Below are 12,164 nucleotides of genomic sequence, written 5' to 3' on the forward strand. Positions count from 1 at the left end.
CTGCCGCCTAGCAACATTTTGTCACCTCAACAAGGTCTTCAGGCTGCAGGCTCATTTGAGGTGAAAAATTAAAAAATCTGTTTTACAGTGAGGTAACACTGACCATTTGTTGTTCTTTGGCGTTCAATAATAATAATAAAAAAAGGTAATTGATTGTATTACTGGTCTCCTTGTTATTAAAGCTTGAGTGTGAAAGGAGCCAATATGGGTGCAATCAGGAACACCATAATTAGCCCAGCTAAAGTGGGCCCCAGATGGGATTAAGATGGGTTGCCCGTGTGGGTTTTAGCTAGTACCTATATAAGGCCAACCTTGAGCCCATACTGACTTGCCACCATTGAAATTTGTGAGAAGTAATTTGTAACTGTAGCTTATTACTTTTTTTTAGGATAATATGCCCAACATTGTATATGACACTTAAGATTGCACACAGGTGGATTTCATTTCACCAATTAAAAGGATTTAAGGTCATTGGTTGCGTAAGAGCTTTTTAGGGTCTTCATAACAAAGAACACATACACACAAGCCCATTTTCAGTTTTTGCCCCTATCTATTTAATACAGTACAGTGTCTTATTTCTCGTTTCACCTCTAAACTTAAGCCTATCGATCCATCAATTAAAATTCAGTATTTTAAGATGATGGCAGAATGATTTGCTTTGGAAAATACTTCCTGCAGTCTGGGAAACCCACTTTTGGTAGGACATATTTGTTTTATTTACTACCGCTTCATTGTTCGTCAGTCAGTATGCTTCTTTGATCGACTACATGCTGTTCACATCTACGGAGTCAAACTTTTCTGCTTTCCCCACCAACAAAGATTTTTTTTGTCAATTTTAAACACATTTAATATTTAAGTTTGTTGACCCACCCTATTTTGGCCCCTAATATCGGGACAAATCCTTAACACACCTGAGACCAAAAGATAATATTATAGGACAATTTTAGAAGATATAAGATAGCCTAGTTGGAAAGGGGCAAAATCAGGACAAAAACAGCCAGATTTTCTTTCTGTCTGTGTGTGTTTGTGTGTGTATACACCAGGCTTAAAGGTTTATAAAACTGTCTGTATCGATGCTAACCGATATTATAACTTAGCATTAAAGCAGCCATTCTAAAGGCAACATTAGTGGTCTTACTGTAAATAAACAACGTATAATACTCTTTTTTAGTTAGACGATAAATTTCAAGTGGGAGTGGCATTAAACAGCGTGAAACCAATTTTTTAATAAGTTGTTCACAATTTGTCAAACTCTTGCTTATTGTAAAAGGAGTTGAATTGAGTTTACTGCCACCATACAGCGCTTGTGTCTCAAGTTAGCACCCTAACACATCGCAAAAAAATCGGCCAAAGGACGGCTTGTATTTTGAAAAACTCAGAAGTTGGATCACTCATATCTAAAGGCACCGCTGTACATTTTTGTGTAAGTGATATCTTTTCTTGTGTGTTTTTTTTTCAAGCAATATTTTTTCTGACCTTTTTAAATTTTGCACTCAACAAATAACTCTTATAAAAAAAATAAAATGAATGCTTAACTAAGTACAAATACTGTATTAAAAAAAATAGCGAACCCACTCTAAAATGTAATTAAAACTAGAGAATTTGAGAAACAAAAGACAAAATGAAATAATAACTAATTCTTATGAAAAATCCCAAACTATTATAAACTTGGTGCCTTCTACATGCAACAGTGACACCGCAAAAAAACAAGAAAAAGGCTTTGGCAGGAAGTGTGCAAAGGGATAAAGTGTCTACTCCGGTCACAACATGAAATCAGAGCATGGTTGTGTTCTCACGGCGATGCTTACATCTTTGTTGCCAAGGTAGAAGACAAACTGCTTGGTGTCATCGTTCTGCCGGCGGGAGCGCACCGCCTCGGGCAATGTGATGTAGAACTTTAGGGAGGTGTAGGACGCTAGGTCTGCCAGGTTGGGCGGGGTGCGCACCTGAATACCTGATGTGCCATTGAACTTCACAGGAATGCTCACCTGGACGCAGGAAGTAGAGGACAAAGAATAAAATAATATTCCTGTTCCATAGCACTCAATAAAAGTCTCTATGCACTGCATTGTACCCAGCTGTTCAGGTGGACTTGCTTTGCTTGCTATTTGAAATGGCTTTGTTTATTTCTTCATCTGCAATTTTGTCAGTTAAAGTCTCATTATGTTCTTTTGTCCATCAAGGTTCTATTACAAGCTTTTTTTTCAGCATATAGATGTGTATGTATAGTAAATTATAAAACACTTGAATTTTCTCAGTTTTATTCACCGCCCGTTGACCTGGTATGTGGGCCCATTATTTGGTAAATTTAGTTTTTTGCCAATTGTTTTTCAAATTATATGCCAACAATAGTTTTTTTTTTTTTTGCTCTGTTGTAGTGCCTCTCTCTCTCTCTCTTTATCTCAATTTGGTGCATCAAGTCGTGACAGTCCAAACTTTTTTAGATATGCTATCTTGGCGATTATCTAGTTCAGATGAGTTCATCCAAAAATAAATGGTTAGCAGCTCAACTTAAATCAGGGTCGTCCAAACTTCGAAAGGCCACATACAGAAAATCAAAGGAGGCAAGGGCTGCTTTGGCATCTTTAATTTAAAGGGACAGTGTAGAGAAACTGATATAATGAAATGACCTGAGTTTGACGCGAATGCATTCTGAAGCACGCGCAAGCTCAAGCCCACGACCTATTACTACGTTTGATAAGCTCTTCTCCGGGTAACTGTAGTAGAAAGATGGTGGCGAAACATGTCAGCATCCTGTAAGGTGAGGCGCAATCCATGTAATATAATTAGTAATTACTAGACCTGCAATTATATTTTTAAAAAGTACATTGACGTGATAGAACTTTTTTTTTTTTTTTATATTATTGAAATAGATTTTTTTTACATGAACATTAAAAAAATAAAAATATTCTACACACTGTCCTTTTAACACTAAACTAATTAATCAATTTATGTAAAGACATGTGAAGCTATAGTATAATTATTTTTATAGTTGGAAAAAAAAAAACAGCTAGGTAAAACACAATGATTAATCAAGATTTTGGCATGGTTGGTGGCCGTATCAAATCATGTCTGATTGGTTGCAAACAAGGATGTGAGATGAGAACAAACTTCTTCTGTTCTCCTGCCTTGCCACTCAGTGTAGAACGTATCATAGTACAATGCAGGCAAATTAAATTTTATTTTAGTCTGCACAGCGAGACGCTAAAAATGAATGGCTGTAGTTTGGACACCAGAGGTGGCAAATCCAGGTCCAGAACGGGAAAAAAAACTGCCACAGTTCAGCTTTAGCTATTGATGCTAGCTAGCTAGCTAGCTAGCTCTCGAGCAGGTAAACAAGCACTATGGGAGCTAGCTAGGGCGCTAGCTAGCACCTGGGGCTAAAGCAAAATTGTGGCAGGGTTTTTACTCTCTGGACTTTGATTTGCCACCTCTGTTGGACACCACGAAAAGAACTGAAATTGAGAATTGTTTGGATCGGAATTGAAACAAGGAACTGGAATAGGAACCGGAATCATTCAACACTGATGATGACGTAAGCCTGAAGTGATGTGCGCCCTCCTCAGTGTTCTGGCGGCGTACGTACCTTGCTAGCTGCATTGCGCGCCTGCTGGATGAGCTCTCGAATGCGGCTGATACTCTCTGAGATGTTTGGCATCTGCACCGAGCGATTGTGCATGTTGTCTAGCTTGTTCAGGAGGAGCGGGATAGTGTCGCCCAGCATGCTTACTGTGGCACACGTCAGCCACATGCAGGAAACAACACAGTTAAGCCCGGACACACATTCCCATTTTGAGCATATTACATTTTCACACATGGAAATACATAAATATTAAAATAATTGCATTCTAATGAACCAATTTTGGGGAATAAAAATCCTGAACTGCAAAAAGATTTAAGGACTCCTGATAATGTAAATGCTCAGTGGGCCAGAAAAAAAGAACTGAGTGGGCAGTATACAGTATGTACCTAACCTCTTCTCGTTTTGTACAAACACGCAACACAAAGTGCAGGACAGGTGGAAGAAAGTTTAAGGGGTGATCTGTGACAGAAGGACACAATCGTTAAGTGGAACAATACAATGCAATATTTAAACTTTTTTTTTTACAAATTGAAAAACGGAAATGAAACTGAAAATTTTCCAAAATTGACACCTAAATGGCTCCATCCATCTTTCCATCAACTCAGCAGCTCCAGACCATGATGCTTCCACCACGTTTCTAATTTCAAATATCGTATACATTTTGTTCTACTTTACAATTGTGTCCCTCTTGGTGTTGATTATTCACACAAAAAATAATCACATTTTATATCTTTATGTTTGAAGCCTGAAATGTGGCAAAAAGTCAAAAGGTTTACGGGGTGCTAAAACTTTCGCAAGGCACTGTATCTGCCTGTTTTTTAGAACGTACATGTGAGTGTTGATTATATAAAAAAGAAAGCCAAGTAGTCGTTCTTTGTTAAGTGAAATGTCAAATTTTTTTGTCCAGTCCAGTCCTGTGTGTATTCATAATTGTTCTTTTGTTAAGCAAAAAATATATTTATCTGAATACTGTACTTGATTATTCTATAGAGTACTGAAATATTAAAATATTCAATAGCTGGCACCCTGCATTTAGCGTCTTGGTGAAGTGCTGTCAACACCATGAAAAATCTATGCTTTGTGGGGAATTTCTTTTTTTTAGACCCAAGAGTTCCATTTATCATAACCCCTGAGCTCTGAGATGAGATTAAGGATTAAGGTCACTAAAACACAGTCAAATCGCTAATAACTGTCTGACGACTTGCTCTCATTATGGGACTGCTGCGTAGCAAAGCAGTAGCAGAGCTACTGCTTGCGAAGCAAAGCAGGCACATATTACTATCCTAGAAAAATGGGATTATTATTTGCGATAAATTTTATTTTTTATTATTCCACGGATTTTTCCGCAAAAATGTGGCCCGTACCGTAGATCGCACCGGCACAAATGAAGTATCAAATGATGCGGCTTGATCTGACGTTACCATGGCGACGCAATTCCCAAAAATCTCCCCCAAAAAGTCCCATTGGAATGAATGGGAAAGGGGAACAAAAGTCCAAAAAAATCAAGCACCTTTTTCCAATCCACGCTACATGCGCATACGTTAACCGGCCGATATGAATTTTAGCTCATTTTGTTGCAATTGTTCTCATCTTTAGCTCAGTGTCCCAAAAAAAATTAAGTAATGAAAGCTCTCCCCCCTGTGCGGGTTCAAAGATAGTGAGCGAAAGGGAGAAAAATAGCCTTTTAACATTGGTGTGTATTGCGTCTGCCTGAGTGGACCAATTTGCCTCAGAGTGAAGAGACACAAAAATCTATTTCGAAAAATTTCACTTCAACTCGTCACCATGGCCACAATCTTTGCTCACTAGACATCAAATTCACACATTTTGTAGTCACAAGGGTCTTCTTTCTTTCAAACCCACTTTTATTTGGCTAAGGTGTCATTTAGTACCTTTTTTTCCCACTTTAAGCGAGGAGAAGTCGGACGTTCTCGCGTATCTTTTCCATGTTAATTTGGTCGGCTTTTTCTATTAATTTTTTTTTTTAATCAAAAGTTTTCAACCTGCTCTAATTTGGTCATTTTTCATCCGATTAAAAAAATGAGAACATGCTCGCGTTTCCCAAACCCTTGCCGTTCTAATAAGCCATTTCTGGAATCTGCATCTTGAACCGTTAAGTCATGAGAGGCTTTTGTTTGAGGTAAGCGTTTCTCATACATTTCAGTTGAATGTGTGTGCGTGATGTGTCCAACATGTTAAAGTCAAATGTGTGTGCGTGAATGTGCATGTTGCAAGCGACAGTAAGATACTTTTAGTTGATTATGGTTAACTTCTACATTTCTTGACCGATTCCAATGGTTTGAATTTTAAACTGTTCAGCTCATTTAATTTGTTTTAAATACATAAAAAAAAAGCTTGGCCGATTAGGTACACCAATGATTCTCTCACCCGCGCCCACCCGGGGCGGCGGCCATCTTGGTCAATTGATTAGGTACGCCCAGGATTCTCGCCACTCCGCTCGCCCAGGGCGGCGGCCATCTTGGCCAATTAATTAGGTATGCCACGGACTCCCTCCTCCTCGCCCACCCGGGTCGGCGGCCATCTTGGCCATTTGACTACTACTAAAATTACTACAACTACAAGTACTACTACTGCTTCTACTACAACTACTACTACTACTACTACTACTACTCCAAGTACTTGCTACTACTAAAAGTCCTACTACTATTACTATTGCCAAAAGTACTACATGCGTCTTTCCACCTTGCAAGAGTCAGCAGTCTCATTCAAAATTTCCGCAGAACCTTTTAAAACTGCTGTCATTCAACCCATAATTAAGCGACCCAACCTCGACCCTGAAAGTCTCTGTAATCAAATCTACCATTTATTGTAAAAATGCTTGAAAAAGTTGTTGCGCAACAGCTTAATGATTACATGGCCACTAATGATCAATTAGAACTTTTTCAGTTAGGATTCAGGGTCGATCACTCTGCTGAGATGGCCCTTGCTAAAGTGACTAGTGATCTTCTCCTAGCAATGGTCTCTGATACCTCATCAATATGATTATTACTCGATCTTGGGGGGTGTTTTTGATCATTCTTGATACTTGGCGTAATTTGAAAAAAAAAACCACGTCAAATGTTATTAACCAAATAAGAACTCCTTAATTGTGTAAGCAAGTGCATATTTGTCTCTGTGTCTTTAATTTCTGCTTATAATTGTATGCCAATGAATAATGTTCAAATGTGACTAAAAACACTGTGCATTCAGTTAATAGAAGTTTGATGACAGTGACAGTTTTGCCTCAAGAACTTTTGTTTGTAAAGTACACCAAAAGGAGGTTGGACCAATGTGACTAACTTGAAAGTGGCACTTTTCACATTTGTCTTAATAACGTTATGATAACTTGTGTGCATTGTGAACGCTCCTACCTGTCTTGTTGGCCTCCATCAGAGCCTCGTTGACGTCCTTGTTGGTGGTGTTGGCATCACTGTAAGTCTGCTGCCATTGGTCTAGCTGCTCTCTGATTGGACGCAGGACGTCATTGACTTGTGAGGCCGACGCATTGGCCTGATGCACTGCTTGCTTGGCCATGTCGATGTCGTGATTGACGTCTGCAGGGCACACAGGAGTGAACACTCATCACATACCATACTATAATCCGTTACTTCTTTCACATGCTTTGAGTCCTGCGGTTAATTAATGGAATTTTCAGCCACTCTGGGTTGTGTGCATTCAAAAGAATGGAGAAGTGTCCCAGTTCTCAGAGAGGTTGGTCTAGCTCGAGCATCAGAGAGCTGCAACAGCTCCGAGATACTGTCTAGCCCACGAGGCGGGCAAGATTGGATTATTTTTTAATTAACTTAATTCAAGTGAATATATTAAATTTAATGAACTCATAATTAACTCATTCAAATCCAAAAACGTTTTTTATGCTAATGCATACAAAAGGCTTTGATACAGCTTCTGACATGAATATGTCACTTAAAGCAATGGTAGTTATAATAAACGGCCAGCAGGTATAAGAGTATAAGTATAAGATCAGCAAGGTCCATGTTGCAACAAGCTCTTTTGTGAATAATGATGAAACTTAGCTATATTCTAATGCTAATTGCTGCAAAATGGAAATAGATACAAATATACTTTTTTCTTGATGAAATTGGAGACTCTAATCTATCTTTTGGTATGTTCCATGTTTTTATAGCAATAGAACACAATATTCTGTGGGCCTTGCAAAATCAGTCAAAATCCACTAAAACAGCCGGAGCGAAAAGGGTTGCTTCAGTGAAAATGGCTGGGAGTGAATGAGTTTATTAAACTTAATATATTCACTTTGGATTAACTTAATTCAATCATGGGTTACCAATTGAAGCATTTTTTTTATATTTTTTTTTTTAAAGTTCGTCAACAATTCTATTCGTAATCTTAAATTGGTTGAACAATTCTCTTTTTAGAGTGTAAAAAGGAGCATATCTTTCTGAGTTAGTTATCTGCTAATTTCTCCAAAACAAATGTTTGAAATTGAAAATGCATGCTTATATCATTTTCCTGATTAAAAAATACATAAATGCAGTTTATGAGTGAAAAATTGGCCCATCATCATTAAGCCACATTAAGCTTTTTGTAGTGAGCGTCTATGTTGAGAAAGGCTGAATGGCAATATAATCCAAAATACTGTGTAATTGTTAAGTAGAGATGTGTGGGTAAATTTTGGTGACGATTCATAAATGTTTTGCTGAAATTAGACGTTACACGCACATGAAGTGTTTTTGACGGTCCCCTTTTCAATGAGTCTCTTGTGTAAAAATGTGGACCGCTTTTCTATTGTCTATTTTTCGTGATGGAGTTTTCTTGTACAATGCTTGTTTCCATATCGACAAAGGTGATTTTTAGCAAATGATTCAGATAGTGTACAGTATACTTTGCGATCCATCTGGTACTAGCGCTAAATAGAAGAACCAGAAGTTGAGATCCCTGGTGATTACGTATTTCTGTTTTTTTGTGAAAAAAGTCTAGTATATACAGTATACTGTAAATTTGGAGCAATTTCAAAATGATAGCCAAAAGTGTTAGCAAGGTAAGAGAACATATTTTTACACACTAAAAATAGTCCCAGTCCATTAAATTACTATGAGGATAATACTTCACTTTTTGAGCGTACAGTTAAAATAAATAAATAAATAAATAAATAAATACAAATCTGTGGAATATCTCTCTGTTTCAAAAGCCTATATTACAACGTGGACACCTGCATCTTATAGTCCAGTGCAGCTTGTATATGATTTTTTTTCTTTTTTAAATTTACTTTTGTGTACAGTAATTTCTGGCCTATACATCGCACCAGACTATAAAAGCCACACTAGCTAAATTTGGGGAATACTCGAGTTTGTTACACATACAGTATAAGCCGCACCCGACTGTAAGCCGCAGGTTTTAATGTTACCACACCGGGTTCCCGCTACTTTCTTTTCCATAATGAGGGCACAAATTGTCTCGCTCTTGTTCTGCCTCTCCTACTGTATTTGGGCTCACTTGGTTTGTTTTGCTCTGCCTGACGCTCTTGCCGCTTCCTTTTGTAGTGCGATCTTGTGATCTAATGGATAAGCCGCACCTTTGTATTAGCCGCAGGGTCGAATGCAAGTGAAAAAAGTAGCGGCTTATAGTCCAGATATGACTGTTGTTACCTTTAATTTTAATAGTGCGGAAATTATGGTACCGTATTTTTTTCAACATGAACTGTATCAAATTATGTTGTATAGCCTGTTGAGATGAAACATTATAAAAACTTCATATTGTATTCTGATTATAGTAACCAGAATGACCACTGCGAAACAAAAGTTATACAAAAAGATGGCAGACATGTCTAAAGCAGTCTGATTTGAATATACACTTTTTACACGTTAGAAATGATAAATAACAGCAAGCACATTTACAACTGCAGTTCAACAGCCATTTCTTTGTCCACTGACGAGTAACCTTAAATTTCCTGTTCTAATCAATGGGAGGCACAGTTCAAATCGTTCTCTCTCTCTCTCTCGGTTCACTTAATGCCATCACTTTAGCGCCAGCTTTTGTTCCGTCCGTACCAAAAACATCTTTCCGGGAGGTATCCCTCGGTCCCAATCCCAGATTTTAAAGATAGATGCATGTGAGTGACTTGCTGTGAACAAGCCAAAAGTCATAACAAAAGTCGCAACAAAACCCTGTGCAACGTTACCACAGTTTGTTGTTACACCCTAAAACGTTTCATCCCTAGTAAGCTTCTTATATTGTCCGTGTGTGTGTGCTAAGCATGCATACTGGAGGAGAAGTTCAGGTTGCTCTGGACCAACATGAAGTCAGTGGCCACTTGATTTTGTTTGGTTTTGGCATCGTTCAGTCTCTTCAGGGCATCATCTAGCTGAGGTTTTAACTCTGTGGTGCGGAAACACAAACATCAGAAATAAAACACAAATAACCACAAATGTTATGCTTCCACAGTCAGATTTACATCCACTAAGTCAAACAGGTAAAACGTTTACACATGCGAAGCTAACAGAGCAAACACATCCCAGAGCAAAACACTAACACTCTCACGGCTACAGTAATCCCACACATATTCACCATTCCTAAATTATAAAATGTATCTATTTAAAAGAGTCATTGTCTGTAATGCTGCAAGGTTGTACCAAAGCATTGACTACTGGGAAAGTAGCACATTGGTTTCAAGGAAGTATGTTGAAGTGATACATTTTGACGAAGAGACAAGTTTAGAATGGCGGGGAGGAGCCAAATTAAATGGCTGTGGTGAAAAATTACAAAAGAGAAGAACACAGGGTGACATAAAAGCATGCAGGTGCACAACATTTGTGTGTCTATTGATTTTTGATGGATTTAAAATGATTATGAGGACGACTGGAAAGCAACTCGACTTCAGGTTTGGGGGATAAAATTAGCATTTTCAGCTAACAACAGTGTAGCTTTATTTTCTAGACAAAAGGTGTTTTTGTTGATTTTTGATGGATTCACAGGACAATGTGGAAGACGAAAAGCCTCTAGGCCTCACAGACATCAAGTCAGCATTTTGAGCAAACAACAATTTACCATTATTTTACGGCTAATACATATACATTGTTTGCCATGGAGCAAATATAAAAGGCGAGTTAAAACCATGATTACAAAGTGAATCACTTCACATAACATCCAAAAATGTATCATTGAATTCAACCGGCAAGGGCAAGAACGTGTCAGGCTTCTGTTATGTGCTATACTAACGGGCCAATCTGTGTTTGAGGGACCTGACTTAGCGACAGAGGTGGCAAATCCAGGTCCAGAAAGTAAAAACCCTGCCACAATTTGGCTGTTGTCTCAGGTGCTAGCTAGTGTTGACATTTAACGGTTTCAATTTATATTCTAACTGTTTTGAATTTAGTTATACATGTGTAGATATAGATATTACTATGTTATTTCAATTATTAGATGTATAAGGGTGTGATAATGATTTCTTTAAACTTTGTTTGAACTCTGTCTTCTCTCTCTTTCCGTGAGAAAGGAATGTTGAAAGGTTTTGTGTTGATATAATGTGAGGGCATGTTTAAAATACTGTCAGAGTTTCTGGTCATCAGGTCATCAAATAGTAAATTCGAAATCTCCAAGGATTAAGCCTGTCAACATTAATTCTCCAAAGTTTGGAAGTAACTGACAGAAACTTGTATCTGTTTTATATCACAAACTCTGCTAGGATTCAGAGGAGGGCGTGGACAAGCCACACAATGTAGAACCTTTACTATAAAGATGCTGGACATTCACTATTACACACACACTTGGAACTCTGAAGAACATTTTCTCGAGTGAGCCTAATTCTGTGTCTTTTAGAAGCTTCTAAAATAAAATCTTGCAAGAACTTCTTCCTCGACTTCATTTATGATTTATTTGAACACGCAATAGATTACAAAATTAATGTAATCTATCACTAGCTAGCTCCCTAGCTAGCTTCTATTGTGATTGTTTACCTGCTAAGGCTAAAACCAAACTGTGGCACGGTTTTTACTTTCTGGACCTGGATTTGCCACCTCTGCTTAGCGAAATGTGGACAAATGCACTCTAGTGAGGAGGAGCTGTCATCAATTAGGCACTGTTACCATTGTTGAGTTCGTCATTGAAGTTCTCCACTTCCTCCTTCAGCGCCATACTGCGGTTCCGCAGAGAATCAGCCGTGTGACCAAGGTTCTGGTCCCCGACATTCTATGAGAGCACAAAGTTTTAAAACAAAGGAGGAATCAACGCAAAAGTCAACAGCTGACCTTCACCTCTAGCGTCTTGCTAGCGGCTCCGTCTGCTTCATTCGCTGCCTTCTCAGCCGCTTTGATGCCGTTGATGATATTGTTGTAAGCCTTGGTAATGTCCACCAATCCCTCGCTCTTTGTTTCCTCCACAAACCTAACAAAACCAACACGTTAAGGCGTTGTTTTTTCCATGTTGTCATTGTTCATGAGCATTTACTTGGACAGATTTGCAGCCAAAGCGTGGAGCATATCAGCATGGTGCTCAGCTTCCTCCACCAGGGGTATCTTTGAGTCGGCCCAAGTAAAGTCCTGTACCTTCTTGGATAGTGGTGTCCTGGCACCGTCAAGCTGCGCTGCCAAACGTTCATAATCCTGGG

General features: G+C 38.5%; 1 protein-coding gene across 5 annotated transcripts in view; it reads right to left on the reverse strand.

Annotated features, from left to right (window-relative positions):
- The window catches only part of lama5 (laminin, alpha 5), a 175,708-nt gene that overhangs the window by 20,046 nt on the left and 143,498 nt on the right, over positions 1–12,164 (reverse strand). For all 5 annotated transcript variants that reach the window (XR_013289664.1, XM_077554166.1, XM_077554157.1 and 2 more), the window contains exons 55-61: positions 12,005–12,159; positions 11,812–11,941; positions 11,644–11,746; positions 9,824–9,937; positions 6,955–7,137; positions 3,587–3,729; positions 1,809–1,988 (exon numbers count right to left, since the gene is read on the reverse strand). Coding sequence is in view for 4 of the 5 variants with exons in the window: in XM_077554166.1 (XP_077410292.1) it covers positions 1,809–1,988; positions 3,587–3,729; positions 6,955–7,137; positions 9,824–9,937; positions 11,644–11,746; positions 11,812–11,941; positions 12,005–12,159 (1,008 nt within the window). In the remaining variant the exon portion in view is untranslated. The remainder of the gene's footprint in view (positions 1–1,808; positions 1,989–3,586; positions 3,730–6,954; positions 7,138–9,823; positions 9,938–11,643; positions 11,747–11,811; positions 11,942–12,004; positions 12,160–12,164) is intronic.

Source organism: Vanacampus margaritifer, chromosome 1 (genome assembly GCF_051991255.1).
Source record: "Vanacampus margaritifer isolate UIUO_Vmar chromosome 1, RoL_Vmar_1.0, whole genome shotgun sequence".
Taxonomy (NCBI): Eukaryota; Metazoa; Chordata; class Actinopteri; order Syngnathiformes; family Syngnathidae; genus Vanacampus; species Vanacampus margaritifer.